The sequence below is a fragment of the Mycteria americana genome, chromosome 1 (assembly GCF_035582795.1).
Source record: "Mycteria americana isolate JAX WOST 10 ecotype Jacksonville Zoo and Gardens chromosome 1, USCA_MyAme_1.0, whole genome shotgun sequence".
In the NCBI taxonomy this organism is placed as follows: domain Eukaryota; kingdom Metazoa; phylum Chordata; class Aves; order Ciconiiformes; family Ciconiidae; genus Mycteria; species Mycteria americana.
In genome coordinates, this window is record NC_134365.1 from 126865613 (window position 1) to 126893042 (window position 27430).

At 42.1% G+C, this 27430-nt stretch overlaps 1 protein-coding gene across 1 annotated transcript; it reads right to left on the minus strand.

The window, feature by feature from the left end:
- Positions 1–8600: 8600 nt before the first annotated feature.
- Positions 8601–27426, minus strand: DDX3X (DEAD-box helicase 3 X-linked). The gene is made up of 17 exons (XM_075520182.1): positions 27256–27426; positions 24591–24648; positions 23500–23550; positions 18191–18314; positions 16878–17018; positions 16695–16794; positions 15988–16123; positions 15462–15547; positions 14715–14813; positions 14480–14640; positions 14133–14277; positions 13877–14021; positions 13379–13560; positions 13171–13288; positions 12565–12721; positions 11477–11604; positions 8601–11127 (listed from the first exon to the last, which is right to left on the minus strand). Exons 1-17 carry the CDS (start codon positions 27298–27300, stop codon positions 11045–11047), a joined length of 1959 nt encoding a protein of 652 aa, XP_075376297.1. The 5' UTR covers positions 27301–27426; the 3' UTR covers positions 8601–11044.
- Positions 27427–27430: the final 4 nt, after the last annotated feature.

Sequence of the window (27430 nt, forward strand, 5' to 3'; positions counted from 1 at the left end):
GAGAGCTGCTGAACTCACTTTCTTCCCACTTAGCATCAGCAGGAAACTTTCCTTTCAAGAAAACTGCAGTGAAGAAAACAGTCAAGAAAACAGCCAAGAGCCAGGATGCTTTGGAAATACCGCCTCGACTGCCTCCTCCGAGCTTGGAAAAGTGCTTTGCAAGAGCATTAATCGAGATGATGTAACTCTAGTGTAGGTCTCAGCAGAATCAGCCCTGCACAGTACACAAAAGGCGACGAATGAACCTGGAGTTTAAAGCTCCACTTTTGTTCTCAAAGATCCAAGACATTTTCTCTACAACATTTCTGAGAGCAGGATGGGGCTACAAGTCAGATATACTCTACAATCCATATACTGAACACGTAGGTTGCTGAGGCTGTACTTTCATAAATTGCTGCCAACTTTGTAAAATGAACATACAAAACAATACAGCGAATAACAAAGCAAAACCACTGGCAGCTCAGGTGTCCCTGCTGCTCACTGGAGTGAAGCAGCTCACCCCCGCGTTTTTATTGTCAGATGGCACCCACGCACGAGCCCTGAGCCTAGAGCGAAGGCTGAATTGGTGACACGCGGTAAAATTTTGAGTCACGCTGCGACAAAGAAAATGGTGTCACACACTGATGCGAAATGACAATAGAGCCGGTCAGAAACTCTTCAACAGAACTGGTTTTGGCTGTCAGAAAATGCTGATACTTCAAAAAACATTTGTAAGGTGGGGCCATTGTGAGAAGTGGTTCAGAACTGTCATAATGTCAATCTTTGACAATTCTTTTAAAAAAGTATATTTTGAGAATTGGATTTAGAAACTAAAGCCATTTTAATGTAATTTTTAATAAAGGGAGCAGTACAACAAATAGCCTGAAGTTATCAAACAACCCAGAATTAATGTTACATCAAAGACTGCTATTTTGATCCTATGCTCTGTATTGGTAGGGAGGAAAAAAGTTGTAATTTTAAAGTTGAAAGATTCCATGGAAAGGAAAAATCATCCCATCCAGGTCTAATTTTAATAATACAACATGCTCCAGTAAACGAAATTAAACATAGCATGCAAATATAAACTAGCTTCTTCCTCATTTTGGAGGTTATTCAGTCACTGCATTCTGGTATTTTTATACTGCTAAAAAAATAATAGTTAAAAAAAAAAACCTTCTCAACATACAGCTATATCTTCTGAACTGATGAGAATTCAGATACCAAGTAGTTCATAAAGCAATTTTTGAGGACTACATGCAAATTTGAGAGCCATATCCATTTACAGTTCTGCCAGCTACTGCTCTGGGTTAAAAGAATGCAATGACCTGGAGGAGCTATGGTTAAATAACCTATAGTAATAATTCTGCTGAGAAAAACCTTGAACAGCCATCTTCCTGCGGCTCAGACAGGATCTATTACTTATGAGGTCCTGCCTAAGCAGCCCTGCAAACTCTTCATCCGGAGGCATGGATTTGCTACCCTGAATGGCACTGCAGCTGTAGTCACACCTGCCCCTAAAAGGAGACCTTCACACTATGAAGAGTCTACTTGAGGCAAAATGTGGTACAGTAGAAATAGGCCTCTGGGAGCAGGAACATCAAGGGAAACAAGAGCAGGAAGTTTCTGACCTTTGAGAAAGCAGGTGGATCTCTTAAAGTACCCAGACCAAGTAGAGGATGCAGATGGTGGCTGAAGAGCTTGGGAAACAAGGAAGGGTTACCTGGTTCAGAAGGATGAGGGCAGGGACTCGGAGGAAGGCATAGGTTTCTGGGCTTAGTAGAAAGAGTCAGGGAAGACAGAAGGAAAACAAAATGGTTTTAAGCCAGTGTGACGAATGGCACAAACACGTGGCAATAAATGGCTGCTGGTCCCTGACTTCATGGCTGGCAATCTAACGCCCCACATAAACACTGATGGAGGCAAAACCTACTACAGAAGTAATCCCTCATCACAGAGCATCTGGTGATTGCAGATGGAAAACCACTCAACAGCCAGGGTAACTAGGAAACTATGCACCACCAAAAAAATTCGGATTTCAAACTGACCCATCCATATGGAAACTCATTCCTTGTCCCTAAGCATGATCTATGATATTCATGTTAATTCTTGACAAGTCTTCATCTAACCTGCTCTTAAAGGTTTCCATTGCTGCAAGTTCCACCTGTCATTCAATGCCTTCAGCTGAAGAACTGAACCTGAGGTAAGGGCGAACCTGTATGTGGTGTCTACAGCCTGTCCATGTGAGCTTGAATTGAGAAAGATTATCGGATTTCTAAACCAAAGTTGTACCCTTAATATTAGAAGAATCACTCAAAGCAGTATGATCCTTTCCTTACATGGGAGTGAGATTCTGGCATCGGAACTAAAAAGCGTGAAGTAATTTGACCACTAGTGCATCCTAGGGAGAGTCTCCACTGAGTTAGCAAAAGCCCCAGGAAAGTGACTGGTGGTGTGGTATCAGGTTCATTCTTTGAGCACACCTGCTCAAGCGGACACCAACAAGGACCCAGAGGTGTCCTGATGCTTCCGTCTTAAGACACTCATAGAATCGTTTAGATTGGAAAAGACCTTTAAGATCATCAAGTCCAACCACTAACCATGTCCACCACTAGACCATGTCCCTAAGCACCACATCTACACCTCTTTTAAATACCTCCAGGGATGGTGACTCCACCACTTCCCTGGGCAGCCTGTTCCAATGCTTGACAACCCTTTCAGTGAAGAATTTTTTCCTAATATCCAATCTAAACCTCCCCTGGTACAACCTGAGGCCTTTTCCTCTCGTCCTATCACTTGTTACCTGGGAGAAGAGACCGACCCCCACCTCTCTACAACCTCCTTTCAGGCAGTTGTAGAGAGTGATAAGGTCTCCCCTCAGCCTCCTTTTCTCCAGGCTAAACAACCCCAGTTCCCTCAGCCGCTCCTCATCAGACTTGTGCTCCAGACCCTTCACCAGCTTCGTTGCCCTTCTCTGGACACGCTCCAGCACCTCCATGTCTCTCTTGTAGTGAGGGGCCCAAAACTGAACACAGTGTTCGAGGTGCGGCCTCACCAGTGCCAAGTACAGGGGGACAATCACTTCCCTGCTCCTGCTGGCCACACGATTTCTGATACAGGCCAGGATGCTATTGGCCTTCTTGGCCACCTGGGCACACTGCTGGCTCACATTCAGCCAGCTGTTGACCAACACCCCCAGGTCCTTTTCTGCCAGGCAGCTTTCCAGCCACTCTTCCCCAAGTCTGTAGCCATAATCCTATGGCATAGCTCATGCCAGAAAATTCAGCAGTGCTCTGCAGGGTTCAACTCTTTATTTGCTACTAGTTATGGGAATGCTGTCTTGTACTGCAGTATACACTGAACCCTGCCTCCATTTCATGAGTGGTTCCTGTCAAGTATATTTCAAAGTCATTATTAACTCCTTTAAGAATACCTCAGAGTTTTACAGCAAGGGAAGCAAGGGTGCATCACCTCTGGTGCTAAACTGAAGACCAGACCAGCAGTAGCAGAAAACACCTCCTAAAACCCTGACTTATCTTGCATGGGGGATTTTGATTCCCAGGGTGCTACTACTAAAAGAGTAACGACTTCCAAGGCAAGTGCAATGGCTGCAGTCTGAGTGTTCGTTCCCATGCTAAGACAGAGTGCCTTACACTGCTCCCAGCTCCCCAGGTTATCATGAAAGGAAGTTGATGTTTGCACGACAAGAGCAACATGGGGTCATTCTCTTAGAGGAGAGCTGGGCTTCTGGATTCTAACTTGGCCACTGCCCTCTTGCTTGACTGCTTTGTGTCTCCGTTTCCTTGCAAGGCTGACCTCCTTCTTAAAGCATGCCGAGACTTACTCGTGAGAAGTACTGCAGAAGCACTAGGGGTTGTGGTGGGCCTATCATTTTAATTTATCCACATAAAATAGGCAACTACTTGAGTCCCTGTGGGAATTAATCCATTTTATCCATAAAGTACATTGTGATTTGACAGTGCTCCAATTATAAGATTCCTCAGCTGTTTAAGGAGTGAGGAGAAGATGTATCCTTCTTTGGACCAGCTGATATAGTTAGAAAACTCAGGCAAGCTTTCAAGTGCATGATCCCATTATATTCTTAGACCCACAAAAGTTAAATAACATAATCAAATACATATAGAGTCTTTTCACCCAGTGTCCCTAGCGTATCTTCTCCATGCACAGATGAAGAGGAGAGAGCTGGAAAAGATCAACAATGAGATACTTTGTTTCCATAAGCCAGGCCTCAGTTTTCAAGTGTTCTTACATTTCTTCAGAGAACACTTCCCATAATCTCAATCTAATCTGACTAAGCTGAGCACACAAGTGGTATTTAACAAACAGCTTCAATTATGACTCCTGGTCCACTTAATTTCTGGCCATTCCTTCTTTGTAAATAGCCCTAAGTGCGTTTCCCTTGCTTCACAAGATGTGCTTTCAAACACATGAACCTCTGAGATCTCAAGCACCATGAGAAGCAATGTTTGTTTTGACTGCAAGAAGAAACAAGTGTTTACAAAAAATAATTAGAAAACAAAGTAAACAACGGAAGTTGGATTAGAAAGCACCACAAAAGTAATTATTTGAGAAATGCAATCAGAAATCTCATTTACCTGTTGTGTTATAGTAGAATAATCAAGGAATATGCTAAGGCTTCCGATGCTCTTATTGGGCAGTGATTTTTTTTTAAGCTGAATCTACCTGCAAATTACTGTTTTTAAGTAGAAACTGGAAGTCCCAGGTGAGATGACAGATGAGATAGGGTAGGGCGCTGCAGTCCTTGCTTGAAAAAGTTGACGTCTTACAGTGACAGGATGAACAACAGACAAGGAGAACAGTTGCAGCATGATGATGTGACTGGCCCCAGGTAACCCAGACCAGCAGCACAGCTGGGAACAGATGCCTTGTGTCTTTGCCTAACCCTTTTTTTCTGTTTCCTCTTCAAATTTATCACTAGTACTTCTTTTCCACTGAGTCATCAGCTGAAGGAGATTAGATAAACTCCTTAGCCACTGAAAAAACTCTGGTACTCAAGTCCCTCCTTGAAGCTACACTGTTGTGTTTTCTGCACTGAGTATCTAAGTACATAACACCAACAGATTTCTACCAATTTACTCCAGATTGTACTTCAGCCTTCCCTGCAAAGCTTGTAGTCCTGGCCTGTCAGACTATACCCCTTGATGATAAACACGTCACCTGAGAAATCTAGTTTGCCTAAAACATCAGTGGGAACAAAGTTTTCATCACACCAAATACGTAATTTGACACTGTCACTGTACTGAAACCTGTACAGATCATTAATCAGATTCAGCACTCTATAATCTGTGCTGTGAACATACTGAGTATCTATTTGAACAATGTAATTCCTTTAGCAGCAGTATTTTTTGCTAACAAATTGGATGATATGCATGGTACGTTTCCCCTGAAGTGGCAGGACTAAGAGCAAACCTGTTCTTGATAAAACACAAACAGTTTAGAGCAGGATTTCAACTGCATACAAAAACTCTCTGCAGAGATGCAGCGTTCCTAATGACTAAATACACAACAGAGTTTCCTTCCACCCTTACCCTAAATGGACAGCCAAGACTTGAGAGATCCATAGCACTGACAGCCTTTCCAGACCTTCCCTAAGTAATGCCAAGAAAGAACTAAGGGTAGCAGCAGAGGATCACATGATGGTAGATCAATGACTGCACACAGGCCCTACCACCACTTACGCTTTTCCTAGTCTTGGCTCTGGTCCCGGCCTGCTTGGTTAACCATCAGCGGGTTGCTTCAGCTTGATAAGTAGTATTTCTGTGAACGGGGGATAATTATACAGATCACTTTCCAGGGACTACTTGCGTGAGTGCTACATATGAGCAATGCTAGGTACACGGCAAATGATTCAATGAAGCAACCAACCAACTAGGAGGTTGGCAGAACCACAGGTAGAATCTGTACAGGTATGTTTTCTGACACAAAGTGGTAATCAAGATAGTTTCATGCAGTATTTTATGTCATCTCTATAGCCTTGGCAATCATCTTCCCCTCGAAAACAATCCAGTTACGACTGTCCTGTGAGGTTGGCTTGTGTGCCAGCACAACAGATCTAGCCACGTTCACTAAAGTGGAAGAGCTCACAAAGTAGGAGTGAAACTATAGACTTCACCTTTACTCCCCTCCTCCAAATGAGAGCTGACACTTAAGATCTGTAATTCAATGTAGACTACAATAACTAACCGCAGGTTATTTTCATGAACACATTGATCAATATGAGCAACAGTGAACACCGCACTTGATGAGGATTCACAAACTCAGAAGGCTACAGACACACAGTTTTAATGAGGTATACAGTGCAACTTTTGTTTGCTTGCCATGGTGAAAGCCTCAGCAGTATCCTGCTTCTGCAAGTCGTCTTTCCTGTACTCAATCATTGCCTAGATTTTATGCTTGCACCTAACAAAACAGTAACCAAATCCCTCTAGTAACCCCACCGCTCTCTCAACCTTTATGAAAATCCACAATAAGACGTTAATCTAAATCCCTCCCACCCCTTGTCACCATAGTCAAATGAATGTTGTTTCAAGACCACTGCTTATCTGCACAGGTCACAGTAATCTCACTGGCAGAAACAAGAGTAGGTTGTACTACAGCCTTTATACTATAACCTCTGCCACTATTGGCGTACGCAGCCATTTATTGCGTAAGGGCTGACTTTACTGCACATTTTGAAGGCCCAATACAACACAGCTTCACAAAGACAAATCAGTAATCATTTTCACCATTGAACTTCACAGCCTTTTTTTCTTTACCTTACAATTTAGGATTAGTTTTCTCCACCCATTCCCAAGTCTTTTCCCATTTATCATAGGAAAAATTATGCTGCCCAGTAGTATGCCAAGAACTACTGAAGTGCAAACTCCCAGCTCTGTGGGAACATGCTCTGTACTTCTCTTACCACAGCACCTTAAGTGTCCTAACACTCCCCATATCTGCAATTTCCCCAGTAGCCTAGTTTCAACCTTGTACCACCCAGAGGTAAATGGCTTCCTCCAGCCTCAGTGAAAGAGAATCTTCCAAGCATTTCTGCCACACATTAATACCAAACTTCCTCCTTAAGTTTTCACTCGCTTTGTACTCTGAGCTCCCCTTGCTTTACACTAACTATTCTACTACCTTTACAATCCCTGGTCCGGAGAGCATTGCTCACAGGCCTGGCCTTGAGCTACTTCACTGTGCTCCTGTGGTTTCAGCTGCCTCATGACTTTTGCCACACCTGCACCTTTTGCCATCAGCCTTTGCCAGGAACAAACCTGACGCTCAAGGACTGAATGCAAAGCTTTACACTCAAGGCTTGACTTCCAGATCCCACGGGCCACCTCCACAGTGCACAACATTTCACTCTAACTGCAATTCTGTATTTCTACGACTAGCTACGTGATACACAGGGGAAAAACTGCCAGGTTAGAGCTTTTAGAAGATACTAAGTGCATGTTGCACATCCAGGGACATAGCATGACAACACAAAGCCCTGCATGATGAGGTTGATCATTAGTACAAGTCTAAAGCAGGTAAATTTAGTGTGGTCTACAGTCAGTGTGCTCAAAGCAGATCCTCCAGTAAGCATGCCAATTTCCTCCTTTCCACAGTTCTTCAAAGCCCATACATGTTACTGACTGGCAATGTACCAAGTAGGGAAGATTCCTTTTACAGATGTGCACTGTATGGATCCAAGATTGCAAATCCACATCACACCTTTACCAGTCCTCAACCCATACCATGCATCTGCACCACACGTTTGTGGATCAGAGTTCCCAGGCATTACCTCTCCCTCTTCCTTACTCACCAGGAATTCACCAGTTTCTACAGTCATTTCAGCACAGAACTTTAAACCCAGGCTCTTTCTAAATCACGTTCTTCTAAGTGAAGCAAGACTTTTGTCTAGCTTCAAAGATAAACTGGAAACAGCTGAACCTATTCCTTCCACTGTATCCCCTTGGATACTCCAGTACTTAACCTCATTCCAGCCTAATTACACCTCAATCGCATAGCTGAGTTTTAGAAATGTAATTCAAACTGGAGTGCAGGTATAAATTTGCTAAGGGGGGGGGGCGATGACACTTTTTTGGAGGAGGAAAGGGAAGAGGGTATGTACTGCACTTTTCCCACAGAATTGCACATGCTTGTTTTCAGTGAGGCTGCCCCAGCAACAATAAACAGGTAAGACATCAAAAGTAAAGCTGTCTGCTACAAGGCACCTTTGCTAAGCTGAGAGGCACAACTGTGAGATGAAGTCCTTAACATTAAATGGCTGAGGAAGCAAGTCTGAGTTCCAGTTCAATAAATTTTAATTACATTGTTACAGCCAAACTCAGTACCCGGGGGGGGGGGAGAAGGTTGTCTCCTCATGTGTCCCACATCTGCTTTGTTAGCTTCTCTAGAAAACTTGTACTACTATCCAACATTGTGGGGCACAGGTTATTTTAAGGTTGCTACAGCTATAACCCTAAGCTTAGCTGCCACTTACAATCACGCTGATGTGTACCACACTAGATTCACCTGCTTCCAGAGTTGCACGTGAATGAGACTACTTGGGCTACAAATCTTGTAAACCAGAAGAGTGACGCTTCACAAATGAGTAGACTGTGCAGTTCAACTTTTTTATTTTAATAAAATCAAGAATATGCACAGCACATGCAGTGCTAGCATCTAAACTAATACAATAAGCAATTCTAAACCTACAGTGACTTGAAGTTCAATTTTCACATTCAGCAAGTTTAAATCCATTCTTGCATATTGTTTTGAATCCTTGTATCTGAACTGAAAATATTGCTGGCTGATAAAACTTGCTAAAATGCACAAGTCACTGATTATGCCAATACAACAAAGATAACCACATGTTTGAGGATTGCAATGTGCCAGACATTCACTGAAAAAAAAAACACACAACTAAACAAAACTCACGCAACAAACATCTGAGAATCTGGACACTTCACATCAGTGTTTAGAAGTGTTTCATTAATATCTTAAGACAAGTGTATCAAAACCTTGGCATGTTTAATTTTAAGTTGCCAATTTTTGTTTTACTATCAGAAAGTTATGGCTACACTGCCAATGCCGGGTCTGCTTAATTTGACTTAAGAGTTTAATATGACTTAAACATTAAAAGCTCACACTACCCCGAAATATATAATTTCACGCATACGGTGACATTCAACATTCAAGTGCCAGTGTTTTTGTACTGTCTTTTGGTCAAGTTTCTTTAAACTTTCAAAGAATCACTTTTAGGCTTACAAAAATAAATATTTGTCAAAAATGTTCAATAAATATTACACAAAACTAGCAGCAAAAAGTATCTAGAAATCTGTCGTGTGCAAATAGTTTTCTTCCCAGCTATCATTCCCATGGTCCCAAATAAGTTTTAGAATCTACTTCCTTCTCCTTAAACAAGCTGCGTTCAATCTCCAAGAGACAAAATAAGATTGGAAGTTAAGGACACGCACACAAGACATATATAAAATTCTCTGAATGTGCAATAAAAGAAGTATTTTGTAAAAAGTTATGGGCAAAATGTACAAGGGCCTAAACCTAGACTTGAAATAGCACCATAACAAATGACCTCAATACTGTCAAGTGCACCTACTTAATAAAAGTTTTAGAACAAGGCACAATACACTTGAAAAAATCTATTGCACTTTAGGAGATTTTTGCCATTTTCCTATGCCACTGTAGATTAGTTGTTAACTGCTCTGGCCAATGTTAGCACAGAAATTCCAAGTGGCAGAGGCATTTTTCTGGTGGACAATACTTATCTTTGGCCAGATTTAGCATAAACAGACTATAAATACAATGGAAACCTATGCAACTAAAACTGACTAAAACTGCACTTTAATAGCAGAATTGAAACCTTGTGCAGTTTATGTACATTTCCAACCTCTGTGATCTCAGGTTTGTTTGTTACTCTTCTGGAGCCATTTTACAAAGTCTACAGTAAGCCAGTTTAACATCTCCACGCAGCTTGAACAGAGTAATGTGAATCTGCATTAAAATAAAGCCTGCTGCATAATTCTTCCTGTTCATACCCTCTTGACCAAAAAACATCAACACTAGCATGCGTTATTAGACCAAAAGTTCAGTCAGGTCCCTAAGGAGGACCAATCACTGCCATGGTCAGCCATTCTACCATTTCAATTTCATATGGCAGGCATTTTTAAAAAGTCTAAATAGATGAATTCTCCTAAAAACTATTTCAAGTTATCAGACCTTTAAACGTTCCCTGTAATGTTCTGCCCACGTTTGGCTAGCTCACATTAATGATCTGCCTAAATATTGAAAAAGGAATTGCTGTATTTACTTGCATTAACTTCAAAAACAGTGCTTTTAATGTATGCATGTATCCATACATCATCTCATCATGACTGGAATGGCTTATTAAAGGCTATCAGGTTCTAAGTACCTATCCAGGATAGAGTGAGCAAATCAGAACTTTAACTTAGTACAGTTTTGCCACATTAGAAACTAATTGCATTGATATGCTTCAAGATGTTTTATTTTTCAAATCTGCAAATACCAAAAGCCCTAATGCAGGCTACCGCATAAGTTTTTCTTTGTAATATTATGGATGAATCAGTGATTCCTGTTTAAGTTGTATCACACCTGTGTGCCAAGGTTTGATTTTAGCCCAAGTTCAGTAATTTTTATTTTGTCAAAACAATTGATATCTTGAGCATTACTGAGCCAACAGGACATCAAAATAAAAGTTGTCTAAAGTTAAAGGCACAGTACATTAACAAACAAATGATCCTCAGTCACAAAATCATAAATGCAGTTTCTGGGTGGGGATGGGTGGGAGGGGAGTTAATCCTGACTACAGCAATAGAGTCTTCAAAACCACCTTCAAGATAGGGCTACTTGTTCCTTTGTTTCCATCTTGTGACCTTGAGCTCCCTTAAAAAAAATTTCAGTGGAGAATCACAGCTGGTAATGTACTGCGAGTTCTTGAAGCTACACAAGGTATAGTCTGGCTAAGTTACATGTGGTTTCCATATTAGCTTGTTTGGTAGGATATCTGCTGCAAGCAGATTCAGTTGCCCCACCAGTCAACCCCCTGGGAGTTATAGTTTCCGCCATATCCATCACTGTTGTAGAAGCCTCCATAACCACCACCTATGAAAGGCAAGAGAAAGTGATGCTTAATTAACCCACTAAAGACTTGTGCCTTCACAACAAGAAAACAGCCCGGGGCACAGACAAGATGTCTATTATCTATTAAAGGAAACCCACCCAGAAGTACTGACAAATGCACACATTAAACTAAAATGCTGGAAAGACAGGTAGCATCAAACCAATCAAAGACAGGTAACTTGCACTAGCTTAGATCCAAGAAGGATGCTGAGACTGCATAACAAGCACCAGCTGACCTCATATTTAAACATTACCTCCACAAGTTTTACTACAGCAAGCATTTTAGATCCAGTTTTGTATTTGCCAGCACTGCCTGCCCAGTTTTTCTTACCTCCAAATCCTCTGCTGCCACTTCCTCCACTGCGGCTGCTGGTTGATCGACTGCTACTAAAGCTACTGCTGCCAGAACCACTACTTGTTCGATAGTCTCTGGCACCAAATCCGCCACTGAACCTACTGCTGTATAAAGGAAGAAAACAAACACTCAAGTAAAGTCAGTGGTATTTTAAGTCCTGCAGACATTGAGACTCAAGTACTAAATTTCTTCAACTCTGGTTACCAGCTAAAGCCAGCCAACAAGTGTTGAATTCAGCACACTTTGTAAGCATCCCAATGCTATCTGAAAAGGGCATTCAAGAGAGCAAAGGAAAATTTACTATTCAAGCAAGTTCATGTTGAACTTGCCATGTTACACTAAGAATTACTTTCTCAGGTCCTGGTAAGATTTCATTCAGTGCAACCTCCACTCCACAGAATTTCCAAACCTATCTTAAGCAGTCATAAATGCATCACTTAACACTTTCTTATTGTAGAAAAGGACAACCACTCTACAAGCATACCTCTGAAGAAAAAAAGCCAACAACAAAAAACTAGAGTTTCATGTGGTCATACCATGTCAACTACATTAAGAGGAAGGGTTGTTTCTCCTCCTACCCCTTTAAGCCATTAAACATAGCTTTGTATTACTAGCTTATAAAGCATTTTAGGTTTCCGTAGCAAAACTATTTTACAAGTGGCCTCACCACTGCAGTCTAACTCTCATACCTTTCCTGTTCTTATGTCAGGAGGCATGTATTATCTTCTCCTCAACATCAAGATAGTTGCTTAAGGTACCTCTCTGGCACATGCAGGTATGCATTTCTAGTAAGTGTTTTGTAAGTGCTTTCACAAAGTTCTAACGCCATTTTTGTTAGATGTCATTCTACCTCAGCCCTATCTAGCTGTCTGCTTAAGAGGAGAAAAGTCTTATGGGTTAATTGCCTTATGGCAAGATAGATGTCACCTTCCGATGCACCTAACTCACAGTTTATATTGTACTGGTTTGTCTTCCTCTAACTACATTTTTAGACTGAAAACAAATCACAGAACTGCCTCTCACAATGGATTAAGTATACCTTTAGTCAAAGTTGCGACCATTACCTCTTAGATCGCCCACGGCTGCCTCCTCCTTTGTGATGCTGTTCATAAGCCATGTTTTCCAGCCAAGATGGTACTTCTTGCTTAGCCTCAACAAGAAGATCAAGCAAGTCCTTGGTGATGTTTATGTTCCTCTCATTGAAGAATGAGGTGGCAAGACCTAAAGTAAAACTTCAGTTTTAGCCCCACACAAAGCAAATACACTACAGCACTTAAACCCATTCCACACTCCACTTGCAGCTGTGACAAGTACACTATCAGATTCCTTATAGCTAAGCTTGAGAACACCAGAATTACCTGAAGAGAAAGCTGTTTAAGACCATCATTCCACCACAGCTGGTCACAAAACCCCTAGCTATTTACTGACAGACACAGAAGACACCAAGCTTGCATGTGGTATCAGAGGTTTTTAATAGCAAAAAAAGCACTAGCTGAAGGAACTGGTTACTTTCCATGCTGGCTAGACAGCAGTGACCAGCTTCTGGTCACAGAAGGCAGCGCATGGGCTTCTCTTGAGTACTTAGTTGCAATTTGCTACTTAGTCAATACTTCTACACCTATCAACTTGGGTATGAAGTGCCATCTACAAAAATTCTAGATCATACTTACCAAGGTTTCCTACTCTGCCTGTACGACCAATACGATGTACATACTCTTCAATGTCACTTGGCAAGTCAAAGTTTATGACATGCTTTACATTTGAGATATCCAGTCCTCTTGCTGCTACCTATTGGTTAAAGAATTAAATCAAATGTTACTAAAAATTCCACAGGCCAAGTAATATGCTTATGGCTCAAGCTTCATAGATTTCACTTACTGCTGTGGCAACAAGAATTGGGCTCTTGCCCGAACGGAACTGGTGCAGTGCCTCCTCTCTGTCTCTTTGAGAGCGATCTCCATGTATACTTGTACAGGCATATCCTTCATGGTACAGGAAGTCCTCAAGAGCATCTGCGCCCTTTTTAGTTTCCACGAACACCAGAGTCAAGGAATCCTTGCCTAACAATAGTTAAAGCACAGGTTAACAGAAGAAAATCTGCACAAATACTGGCTCCACCGCCTGGTAAAAGGCAGTTTCAGCTCTCTGCCCTTGTGTTTTCTAAACTGAAGACACTGGAGACCTCCCTCCCTATTTTATATTACCAGAAGAGCTTACATCAACTTAAAACTGACATTTAGTCAGTGGAATACATTCACTGAATGTTAAGGAAATACCCTTTCATTCAGCTACTCAATAGAAGTTCTTATTACTTGAGACATTAGATTTGCCTCATCTGAATTTTGCCTTATTTGCTTATCTGAAAGCAGTCTTTACCTGTAGCATTTAGCAGGTCAAGCAGAAATGATCGTTTGTCTGACTCTTCCACCCATACTACCTTCTGTGTGATATTCTCAGATGTAGAACCTACTCTGCCAACAGCCAGAAAGATATATTCATCAAGGAAGTCACGAGCAAGCATCTAAAAAAGGGAAGAAAAAAGAAAAATCAAACCAGTACTTTTTTTTCCCCCCTTCTACAGATGCAATTTGGGCCTATGAACTGTTAAAATATTTGAACTTTTGTAAAGTACCTGGATTTCCTTGGGGAAAGTAGCACTGAACATCATGGTATGACGAACGCCCTTTGGTGGCATAGTATCTTGTTCAACAATTCGACGAATTTGAGGTTCAAACCCCATATCAAGCATCCTGTCAGCTTCATCAAGCACCAGGTACCTAAACAGTAAAAATGTTATTCTTCAGATCTATTTTTCTTTAAACTGTAACCTAGCACACACACTGGGCTACAAGTTCTCAACTAGGTGTTTACATAGTTTGAAAGCTAGGACTGAAGTGTCATCAACTCTAGATCTCACTTTAAAAGCTACAGTTTCTAGTTGTCAAGTCATTAGCATATAGACAAGAACACTTTACTTACTTGCAGAAATCCAATCCAATCTTTCCCCTCTCCATCATATCAACCAGTCGTCCTGGAGTTGCTACAAGCAAGTGACATCCACGTTCTAAGTCACGTATCTGCTGACCAATGTCTGCACCACCGTATACAACACAGGGACGAACTCTGGAACGGTATGCGAACTATAAAACAAAGTAAGTTAGCTCTAAGAAACCTATACCTAAGCTATTTTATAATGATGAACTCCCAGACATACCTTTCTGGCTTCCTCATAGATCTGCACAGCCAGTTCTCTAGTGGGAGCCAAGACCAGCGAGATCGGATATTGCTTACGGCGCCCATACCTTCCATTCTCCTGTAGAAAAAAATACTTGGAATGAGTACCCCAAATATGAGGGGAATTAACAGCTACTATAGGCAATATTGGAGACAGATCACCAAGTCTGTCTTAACAAGAAAGAAAAAGCATGGCTGAGAGCCAACCAATTTTAAGTACTGCATTGGAAGACTGCCCTACTACAGTACCCAAGATTCAGCTGTTGGTTAGTATGTTAACAGCAAGTATGTTAACAGTATGTTAACACAAGCTTGGTCTCTACAACCTGCACTGTGATCCGTAACTTAAGCAACAGAGAAGGTAATAACCATAAAACCTGTTACTTCCTACCCTAAAGTCACTACAACATAAACATGTGTGACCAAGTAGCTTTTTGTAACAAGGGAAGTGTCCTTCAAGCTTATGCAACAACAAACACACTCATAAGCAATCTTCTCTAGACAGTTACACATATCAACTCCCTAGGTAGGGAAAAAAAAAGTTCCACAGCCTGTATTTTTCAAGGGAAATAGCCAAGTCTTCTAGAAGCAGAGAAGCTTGGCTATCATACCCAAAATAATGACAACATTTAAGCCCAGCTATTGTGTTCAGCAGCAGACATCAGCATACAAGGCAAAAATACAAACTGGTCATAGCTTTTCCAGGACTGGGTATTTAAATACTTGCCTTCATAGCTCTCAAGGCGTCACCAGGGCCATCTGCATAGATCTGGCTCAATATTGGTAGAAGAAATGCAGCCGTTTTCCCAGACCCTATTAGGAGACAATTCAGTATTATTAATAGTTATTTTCAAAGCTACTGTACTGCCAGCTACAGCACTAATCCTGTATCACTAGCATATTCCCAGTAACATCTGCACTAGTATATGGATACTACCTATGCCATTGGGAGTGCACTCCTTAGCCAGTAGAAGTTATTTACAAAGGACTTCCCACTCAGCATCACAAAACCCTGAAGCGAATGTGATTTAAGCCATGAACATTTCTCTCAGGACAAACACAGTAAATCCAGTCAAGCCACATCTAAAGCAGTTGCAAAACTCTAAAGCTAATTAATTCCTAACGCTGCAGGTATTTCAGTATACTCTGAGCAGAAAGTTGTACTACCTTACAGACCTCTTACCTGCAGCTTGAGGAATACAAGACCCTACTTCTGTTGAGAGAGACTAAGCAGTAAAGAGTTACTAACTTACCTGTCTGAGCACAGGCCATCAAGTCTCTCTTCTCTTTAATAATAGGTATTGCATGTTTCTGGACTGGAGTAGGACGGGTGTAGCGTGTGAGCTCAATGTTTCCCATAATAATTTCTCCCATGTCAACATCACTGAACTGTAAGATATTTAAAAGTAGTAAGATGGGGATCCTTTCCTTCAGCCACCATGGAACACATCATTCAGTCTAAGAAGTCATTTGTAAAGTAGCTTTTGTTTCATCTCTTCCTATAAAACTTGCCTATTAAGTTTACAGATACTCAGGAGCTAGTTATCAAGAGTCTAGTATCTACCTAGTCCAGTCACGTAAGTGATTCTTAAAAGCCAGCCAAGCCTGAGTGCAGACTACACTAGCATACTATGCTGATAATGACACAATGCCTATATGCTTAAGCAGTTGCTCCAACAAATCAGCACCTCCAAGCACTTCTACTTCTTTACATGTTTATTGTTTGAAGACAAGTCACATAGTTAAGTGAGCGGTAAGTGTTAACTGAACAAGCTTACACTTCTCCCATGTCTTAGTTCATCATATGCAACCCTCCTCTGCAAAACAGCTTAGCTGTAGGAAGGCAAGACAGTGTCTCCTTTCCTCCCTAAACTTAAGACAGCATGACATCAAGTTTCACATGCAAAATAGTCACTATTAAGATACATCAGCAAGCCAGATTTTTTTTAAAAAAACTTACACTTTCAATATGTGGAGGACAGTTGCTGCCTGTTGCTTCAACAGGAATATCATCATATTTCTCAAAGTTAATGCCAGTATTGCTTCCTGAAAAGAGCTCTCTAAAAACAGAGGAGAAAGTATTTTACTTGCTAGACATATCAACTGACCCTGTCATGTGAATTCACACTATTCCATTACTCACTGTTCCAGGCGTTCACTTGGGGGAAGAGGCTTTGACCAGTCATCTTCATCTGATTTGTCACACCAGCGGCTATTCCCACCACGGTCAAATCTACCAAAGCCGCTCCTATCATAGTCGCCACCTCTTCCACGCTCTTCATATCTAAATACAGCAAGAATATCAGACCACCATTCCTGGGCAAGAGGATTTTTTGACATGCAAAATCAAAGCTATAATAATCTACTAGTGTATGGTCTGTATATTACATATACAACTGTAGAACAATTACAAAGTCATCAGATCATCTGTACTTGCTTCTTGACCTACAAACTGAAATTAGTTTAGTCCCAGCCAGACTAGGTCATGTTATTCTGTGTCATAGATAGGAGAGTTTGTCATGATTTCACAGCTCAGTTTAGCATCAAAATTTTTATTTGGTTAAGCAAAACAAATCAGTAAAGAATCAGTCATCTGCCAGTAGAGCTGCAATTCAAGTTGCACAGTCTTTGCCATTTTTTGTAGGGAGCTCTGCTTAAACCTCTTTGGAGACATTATTTGGTACTCCCCCTTTCTCTGTGCCTCACTTTATTACATAGGTCTTCCACATCCAGACAAACCCCTCAAGTGCTGTAATTTGTTCCTTTATTCCCCCACCACACATGTGACCAAACTAAATACCTCAATTACATGTCACATTATTATTTTATAAAGAGGGAGCTCACCTGTACTACTGACTTGGAAAAAAGGTGGAAAAAGTCCTTACCTCAACTGTTTAGTTTTTGGTCTGGTAAATCATGTTTGAGAAAAGTCTGGATACAGGACTAGCGTCAGCTTTACTAGTCGATAAAGGTCACTCTCACCACACTTGTGCATACAACGCATGATGTGTGTAAGTGATCAAGTAAGGTAGAGAACCTGAAAGAGTCTCACCCAGTTTTATTAACTACACTTTTTAAACAAAGAAAAAAATGGAATTAAAAAAATCCGTTTTGATGTATTTTATGCGCTCTCAACAGCTCTTCATGATTCTTCTAGAAGTAGCCACCCATCTAGCACTTTTCTGGTGAAATGGTTAAGTCAGCAAGTCATTATACCTGCAGCAAGTGGCTAGTGGTGGACTACAGGGCACATTTTTCAGCACATGCAAGCTTCCCATCCTTGAACTCATGTAGCTTTAAAAGCAAGGTTCTCTCACTCTCTCCTCCCCTCCCAGGTTCCTCCTACCTTATCCTGTTGTTCACATCTAGAATTCTAATTTTAACATCAAGATTACAGGTGCACTACTAGAACTGAGACACACTTCACATGCATCACCCAGACAAATAAGTACTTGCCTTCCTCCTCTTGATCCATTTCCACGGTCAAAGAAGCTTGATTTTGCTCCCCGGTCAGACCGTGCACCAAAGCTGCTGTATGCATCCTTGTCTCTGCTAGAACTCCAGCCACCACTATCAAAACCTAGTAGAGAAAGGTATTTTAGCCATACATTATGTGGTCTAGGCTTTTACAAGGAAAAACTAAGTTCTGTCCAGTAGGTCTTCACTGGAAGGTCTACAGGACTGAAAGGCAGGCAGTCCTTCAAGAATGGAAGGTGAACAAATGTTAAGACTAATTCAAATATGGACTAAACATTTCTCACTGCCTATCAGAACTTGCTGAAACCCCTCCACACATGTATAAGCATGTTATTTTTTAAACCACTGCACCTGCCTTAGTGCTAATATTTAAGTTGCCTACTCTGGCAAGACAGGTATCCGAAGAAACATTAAGACACTAAGTCTTGCCAAGCCTACATTATCTCTCCAACTTCAACATAAATCCTTGACAATGCATTTAATTTTTGTGAGGTTAACAAGGCCTCTGGTGGAGATCAATAAATGGTATTAGCCCTTGCATTAGAAATCCATATGAAGTTAGAATGTTCAAGCACACTGAGCAATCTGATCTACAGAGACTAAGACAAATTAACAGCACCATGCAGAAATAAGGAATATGGAGTTCTTCACAATGAATTGCCACATTGAATTTTTCCACAGCACTTTTTATGTACCTACAGTAGATGCCTACTTAGGTATGTTAACTCAAAGAAACAAGACCAAGCAGAATAGGAAGTACATCAGCTTGCCAACACCATGAAGTAAAATGTCATTTTTATTCAGCTACCAGGGGTTGGGAGGTAGGCAGAAATGCAGAGCATTAGACAGTGCTTTGGTACTACACTATTTTGGTACTAGACTAAGAACTTACAAATTCTGATTCAGAGTTCCAACCTTCCCAAGTTTGAAAACATGAGCCAACCAGTCTCTCAGCTATGGGATTCAGGCAGAGAGTAAGTGAAACAATTAAACAGATAAATAATGTTACTCCTATTAATGAGCATGCTTTTGCCAGCTCCACAGCACAAAACCAGTCAAGACCTGTGCACTAGACAATAAAAGCAACCACAAAACAAAATTACTCCAAAGAAAGGGGTTGTTCTAGGCCCTATCTCTCTGAAAAAGCTTTGCTACAACAATTATCCTACCTTGTTAGATGTCCTCTGGAAAGTGTCATTCCCCTTCCCCCCCCCACTTTTTTTAAAGTAAGAAATTCTACTCCCCAGAATCCAGACATGTGCTAGTCACAAGGGAACTTTAACAACTAGTGTGATAACTATAACTCATTTGGTCTGGCTAACTGAAGCAGATGGCAAAAATAATCCATGCATGAAGTTTATTAGCACACAAGATCATGGAATGCTTCAAGACCTCCAAAGTGCTTTAAGAAGTAACTTTAGTCCTTAAGAGTAAGTTAACTTCACATGGACAGACTGCTGACAGAAGATCAGGAATACCATAATCACTTCATTAACACAGGAGAAAGTTATTTGTAGCTTGTTTAGAAGGCATCTAAATCCAGACTTTAGTATAAGTAACTTTCAAACCACACTGAAAATATTGGGGTATGTCATCCTGCCAAGAGATCTAACAGCAGCAGTACTGACAGAGCAATCTTCAGGAAGATATAGATGTAGTTTCTCAGTAGTGAAAAAACTGGGCCGACTCTGTACTACATCAAGATCTTCTACCAAGTCTGAAAAGTTCCAGAGAGGAGTCAAAATTTTATACCCCAAATAGCATACAAAGTAAGCTTACTCATCTAGCTTGTTACTACACTAGCTTCTGAAGCTTGTACCTTGCCATATTTTTCTTTAAGGCAGTGCAGCAACTTCTAGACCAAGTCTTTAACAAATACATATATATACCCTGCCTGACAATTAAGGCCATTAATTCCACCTACAGTTTGGTATTCCTAGTTTGATTTTACTTGTGGATCAGCATCAAACAGAGGTCCAAGCCATACAAGTCAATTCTAAGTAACCAGCTAGCAGAAGACATCATCACAATTTAGAACAACACATGGCAAATAAAAATCAAAAGCAAATGCACTGAGACAACCCACAACTGACCACAGATTGACTTCTCTAAAGTGAAGAGAATGATCATGAGACCATGCAAGAATTATCAGGAAATTCCTTAAACATTAAGGCTTCCCCCCCCCCTTTTTTTTTTTAAAAAAAAAACCTGCATAGATTCCATCCAGCACATATTTCTCAAAGGGGTAAGTTTGGAGTTGAGCAAGTTAATGAACTTCCAGAGCAATTTGGTAGTTCTTGCACCTATGCAGAGTGGTAGAATTGTCAATGCTTCTCTTCAATCAGCATTTTAATTCACATTTTATAATGCTTTAACACCAATCATTGTCAGCTTACTTGAAAAGCTGCCACATGCAGCAGCAATCATCAGATTTTTAAAGATGGAAAAAAATAGAGTCCTAGAATCCTTTAGGTTGGAAAAGGCCCTTAAGATAAGTCCTAACATCTACTCCTTGATCTACTACAGATCAGACTTTAAATATCCAAGAACAGCTTGCAGGAAGTTTAACAAGAAAATGACATGAGAACAAGCTTTAGTGTTATCCCTTCAAGCTCATGTAAGCAGGACACTTTAGACCTGCATACTGAGCTCCATATACTGTAGCTTCAACAGTTGAAAAACAGAACTGCCATTAAATAACCTAAGGACATATTTTTATGCATGCTCTTATTTCCTACAGTTCTGTACTGTCTTGTAAGCTGAAGAAAGCAATGTAGGAGTTCTGAACAAAAATACTCCAGATCCCTTAGTGTTCTTCCCCTGTCAATACCTACTGAAATCATGAAGATGCTCAGTTCTCCATGAACACACAGAACAGCTACTTTTAAAGTATTAAGTCCAGTGCCTTAAGCAATTTCTTACTTAGCTGCAAGTAAGCCCATTGTGCAACTTTATTTAATAGTGTCTATGAATTACTATACTGTCATCAGGTACAGAGGAAAGCGAGAACCCCAAGCTAGAAGCAATACACTACTTGTTTCTAGAGCATGTCTAAGGGAACAACACACAGGAGAAAGAATTATTTTTAAGTTTTTGAATGCAGTAGTAGTTAATTAACATTTTCACAGAAGTCCATAACATCATGGTATGTGAGCAAGACAATTCTACTGGATTCCTGAAATACAATTCTACCAAATAGTTTAACTGATTTTTACATCAATAAAAATTTTCAGGTTACGACACTTGTAAGGCTGTATCAAGTTTTATTACATGGTCAAATACCACTATTATCCAAGGTCTCTTTTGCCTGTTGCTTGCCAATGTCTACACCTTGAAAAATCTGTTGCTAAAGATTCCAAGGAGCAGCCAGTATACAGAACAGCTTCAAGAGAGCCAAAGAAGCAATCGTTAATTTAGTTTTAAATAACAGAAGCAAACATTACTTTTATGAAAGTACAACTGTGTAACAGACTTCAAATCATCCTATAAAATAGCTCAGCTTTACATCACTGTACTGATGATAACCCACTTTGCTTCTCAGTAGGGGGCCTGAACAGGAATCGTAGCTTTTCCATGTAGCCATGAGAAGTCTAGCAATACAGTACTCAAAACAGGTTTAAAGGAAGTTTTGAAAAATTAAGTTTACCAAGGGAAGTTGGCAGCCTATGTTCTATTAATTGAACAAGCCATGTGTCACACTTAAGTTTCATGACTTGTTTACCTTTTTGCAAGGTGAAGCTTGAAGCCCCCAGAAAAACCACACATGATCACATGTACAAATGTCTGAACTTTAGTCTTGCACAGAAGTGACAGTCCTATACATAACAGGTCATGATATGAACTCAAGGTTAAGACTAAAGTATCCTTCCATATCCAATATCCCCAAAGATTAAACTGGAGTTTGGTACAAATTACCAATTACCAGGGAAAGGAAATCCGTAAACAGCAAATGTCCACAACCCAACTTTAAGTTGTTTCCTGCTTTTGAGAAACCTCCACATTCCTCTCAGGCTTAGCTAGTTGATTTCTTGAAAGACTGCTCACATTTGAGGTTAATGTGATGGGGGAACTTCAAGAGCACTGAGCTGCCAACCAGACCATCTACTTTCCCCAAACCATTCAGCTCTCCTAACAGGCTGTTCATCATTTGGTGCTGTAGGCCATGCTTCTCTTAGGTAAAAAAAAAACCCAACACTAGCTTGGACACATGCAAAGGCAAGACAGACTGATCTTTTTCTTCAAATGGCATAAAACCGGAGTGGAGCATTTTTTGTCTAGTCAAATTTAAAATTACATTGCTCCAGAAGTACTATGAGATCAGCATATACTTCAATATTCTCCTCCACCTACTCCTAATGGAAGGAGTCCTCTTGCAGTATTGAAGAGAGAATCTGTGAAAGTCCATTGCTTTAGAAACAGATGAGATAAGTCTTTAAGTTGCAGCACAGCAGAAAGTATTTTAGTTCCTCCATTCCAGTATTTCAGTAGGTGTTGAGCAAATGTTTCTTGTATCTATGCAAGTCATTAGACATGATAATGCATGCTACAGTATCTGTAATCTTTGTATCTTACAAATAAAGGTCATGATTTACTTTACTGAAGAACTCCACAAAATTTTTCTTCTTTATCATGTTTCGTTTAGAAAAATCAAGTGCAAAATAAAGGCCATTTCTCAGCACAAACCCCCCCTGTGTTAACATATGACCAGCACTGGTCATGTATTTCATGTTTCACACCAGCATCCCGCATTTCCTTCCTTCTTGTGGACTTCCATAAAAACTACACGAAGCTAAACAAGGACATCATCTCTAACAGTTTTGTTTCTCATGCTCCCTAGTTAAGAGCAAGATGTTTAGTGTAAAAACATCCACTTATAAATTGAAACTGTGCTATTTTTTCATATTAAACAACTAGTTACTACAAGTTCCACATCAGTCACTAGCACAAAAACTGGTACTCCCAAAACCCATTAAAACTGATACTGAGCTAGTCAAGTTAAGGTGGGAGACTCCATCTTGCTTCAGTCACAGTTAATTGCTTGATGAGATATGGAAGATATTTTGCCAGTCAGATACTGAACTTGAGCTTAGAATATAACCTGGTAAAGGAACCAAGAATAGCACACTAAAAGCAGAAGATTAAGTTGCAGTGTTTTGCACAGAATAGTCAAGCAGTCTGTATAATCCACTTTAACAGTACTGCCAAAGCCTTTAACAGTCTGTTCCTAGAGATTCAGAAGTAGGCCAAGAACCAGTTACAAGTGCTGCCACTGTATTTCTGATACATACCCTGTTTTGAAGCTTCCCTGTTCCTCAAATGAGGAGGAATGTATCGGCCTTCTGAAAGACAAAAGAAAGGTAGTGTTACAAAATCGCAGCGTTAGCACCTTTTGAGATACTAGCCTCTCCAACAACAGCTTTTGGTTAGAAAAAAGTTGCCTGCCTTGCAAGCTTTAAGGCCTCTTACAGTGCCTTTAAACTAGAGTCCTTTAATACAGCACTTAATATCCTTCTCTCAGAGGACCAATGCATTGAACATTAAGTTCTTGCATACTCATTTAAGTAGCTGCCTTTTTTTTTTGCTATTTCTTTGACCAAGTCATGCATGCCCTTTATGGATGTTACAGCGTCTGTGATGAAAGCCTGTCTTCCTAGAACTCATTAAGGCTTAACCTGGTGCCAGGCATTTGAGCAGCTCAAGATTTTCACTGTGTCATTCAAGTACTGGCACTCACAGTATTATTACTACCAGTATTTTTCCTTCCCCTTAAGTTCAGCCATCCCTATCAGTTCAGCTCAGGTCAAACCAGAAGCCACACATAATTGCCTCCAAATAGCATTCTTCATTTACAATCCAGAAGCATCTGTCTGCTAAGCAACATGAATCAGAATGTACCAGGCAAAAGCTGAATATGAATTCCTGGAAGATTCCCCTCTCTTCTTAACATACTTAAGCCTTGCATGTCAGAGAACTCAGTTTCTACTCAATGAATTAGGATTAGTACAGTTAACTATTAGAACTTTTTACCTTCAAACATTCCAACTCTAGCAGAAGTTTTGAGAAGACAGATCATCACTTTACTACTACAATCAGTGGCCCCAGCTGTTTTGACTAGAGGCAACAGAAAATCTGGGACAAAAATGGAACACTAAGTTCTCTCAAGTTAGTTAAATACTTAAGAAATTTACATATGCCATATCACTGCTAAATTAAGTGCTCCCACCTAAAGTATACAGCATTTTCAAAGCAGACACAACTAGCAACCTCCTCAATTTCCCCATCAGCCTCTGTGAATCTTTGCTTCAGAAATTACTTCACAGCTACAAAACCCTTATTTCTAAAACTGTGTTTGTAAGCTTGAGAATTTGCATGTACTTACTGCTTGAAGAGCTTCCTTCACTCTGAGAGTCTGAGGAATTCAAGTCTAGACCAGAAAACTAGAAGAAATAAAACAACTATCAATATGTTATACAATTAATTTATGCTAAGATACAAAAAGCCCTTTTTCTTATCAAGAGCAAGCAGTGTTCCGACAAATTATTGCTGCAAAGAAATTTATATGTAGTGTCAGTTACATCTCCTGTGAAGAAAAACCAAAACCATAGTTTGCACTCAAGGCTATACCATCTTCAAGCGTCTTATATGCACCAATAAACATGCACCACACAGGCAGCAAGGCCAGAAGAGTATCTTACACCCACCTAATCAAATACCACAGACTTCTGCTTCACACACTATATGCAGGCTAAACAGCCATTTAAAATACTCTTTCAGTCCACTCAAATGCATTTGGATTGAGATCAATGGCAATTTTGGGGGGGGTTTGGCTTTTTTTTTTTAGGTCTAGAGACTACAGCCCAAATAATAAGTGAAGTGCCCAGTGGGGCACTTCATTTGCAGAGACTCAGTGATTCCTTTACACTGCATTAACACTACTGAGACATTATAGTCTTCATGTTTGAGGCAGCTACTGTTCACAAAATATCAGGTGACTTCTTCCTACAATTACTTCGGCAAATACAGTTTTTGGTTGGTTGTTCTAAAACTTCATTTACAGCCTTCAGTTTCACAGTAAGCCTACCAGAAGGTTGGTTCAGGCACTACTAGCAAGTAACCCAAACATTTTAGGTCAAACACAATATGGACTCATTTCAGCAGAAGGCAATAGGCAACTCTCAAAGCTTGAACACCAGCTTATTACAGTTGTTTGCCTGCACAACAAGATCAGGAATTTATTTGGGAATAACAAGACATGTTTAAATACAATTACATTTTCTGCAAGACCAATTGCACAAAAGCGTTCCAATATGACCTGAATCAATCCAAAGCAAAGATCCCAATGCATTGTCCTTCTAGATATTCACTTGTGCATGCTGCCATTTAGGACATTCAGATTCTTGAAAAATCCTGCCATGACAGGCCTCGTATCATCCTCTTTAAAGCTACTACTTAAAATCCCATCTCTTTAGTTGATCCAAGCATCAGCACGAGGCTGAAGAACGATTCTTACTTGAACAGTAAACAAAGATTCTTTACTAGGTAAAAGTGGCTCTCCAGGAGCAGTCAACAGAAGTGATGCATAAATCTTCTCGCACTGGACTCCCACCGTCTCCACCGAGGGGGCAACACTTGCCAAAATCTGATCTCGGAGATGGCGCAGCGACGAAGCCCGGCGCGGGCGCCATCTCAGTGCGGCGGTGCAGCCGGCACTGCGGGTTGGGATTTTCGGCGCAGCAGGAGCAGCCGCAGCCGCCCAGCTAATCCGGCAGCCGGCACCCGTCACGTGCTATCTCGGGGGGAGGCGGGGGGGACACACGACAAGAAGTGGGGGAGGAAGGACCGGCTCCCTGACCTACTTCGCCTAAGACTCCAGAGCAGCGGCCGCCCGAAGCCTACAAGCTGCCGAGGACTAGCGCTGCCCTGCCATGCCAGCTGCCCGCCCTGGGTCTCACTACAACATAGGGGCCTCTTCCCGGCCCGCCCGCCCCCCCCTTCTCCAGGGATTAAATAACCATCTATCCCCTCCACACTGGGCAGGGGCCTGCGCCTGACTCCGCCCAGCGGGGGGGGGGGGGGGGGGGGGGGAGCGGAGGGAGCAGGAGGAAAGCGAAAAAGAGAGAAAAAGAGGAGAAAGAACAACAACATCGCGGGGCCGGGAGCCGCCCCGACACATGCCGGCTGAGGCGCTCCTCGTCCAGGCCCAACTGCGTCACCGGGACCCACCGGCACGGGAGGAAAGAGCGGGAAAGGCTGCTGCCGGGCTCTGCTGACGCAGCTCGAACAAAGGCAGCCGCCAGCGCCCCCTCCCCCAGCCCCGTCCCCGGGGAAGGGGCCGCCAACACAAAGCGCCCTCCTCCCCCACCCCCCGCCTCGCCCCGTCAGAGCCACAATGGCCGCCATTTAGCCTGCCTTTCTCCCTGCCCCCCTCCCCCCGGGGCTCCCTCCTCCTCCTCCTCCTCCTCCCCCCCACCCCCGCACCCGGCCGTTCCCCGCCGCCGCCGCCAGGGGTCCCGGCAGCCAGCGTTACCATCGTCGCTCGCCGCCACACAAAAGCCGGGCCTGGAGCGTGGCGAGGAGGCCGCAGAGGCAGCGCAGATCCCGGCTGGGCCGCTCGGGCGGCAGGCCCAGTCCCGTCCTTCCCGCACCCCCTACCCCCCCTCAACCCCCTCCCCGCCGCGGCGATGGCGCGCCCCCGCGGGAGGAAACCCGGCGCGGCGCGGAGCCGCCGCACGACGGAAACTGCGCAACAACCGAATACGCCACAAACCGGCCGCGTTGCGGGGAGGAGAAGGGTGGGGTTGCCGGCGAAAAAAGGCGGGGGGAGCGGGGTAAAATCACGACGCAACCATCGGGGACCGAGGAGCGAAGCAAGTCCCACGCTAAATATCTCGACCATCCCTCCCGCCATCCCTGCCCCACGCACTCTGAGCCTCCTCCGCGCCTCTCCTCCCGCCCCATCCGCCGCCGCACTCCGGTTAACGGAGCGGCCTGCCGCCTCCCGCCTCCCCCCCCCCCCGCCCCGCATTCCGGGGCCCATCCCTCACCTGCTGGTCTAGACTGAGGGCATTTTCCACCGCCACATGACTCATAACGAGAGATCGTCTCGGGGTGTCCCGCTCCGCCTCAAGAAATTCAGATTCACCGGGCTGGGAACTCGCCGCTGCTGCCGCTCGTCCGCCACGAATCGCTTTCCTGACTGAGCCCCCCCCGCCTCGGCCC

Coding starts and splice junctions, on each gene's coding strand:
- DDX3X (XM_075520182.1), bottom strand. CDS start 27,300: ATGAGTCATGTGGCGGTGGAAAATGCCCTCAGTCTAGACCAGCAG. Junction 23,551..24,590: donor TGAAGGAAGCTCTTCAAGCA/GTAAGTACATGC, acceptor TTTGTCTTTCAG/AAGGCCGATACATTCCTCCT. Junction 11,128..11,476: donor TGGCAGCAGAGGATTTGGAG/GTAAGAAAAACT, acceptor TGCCTTTCATAG/GTGGTGGTTATGGAGGCTTC.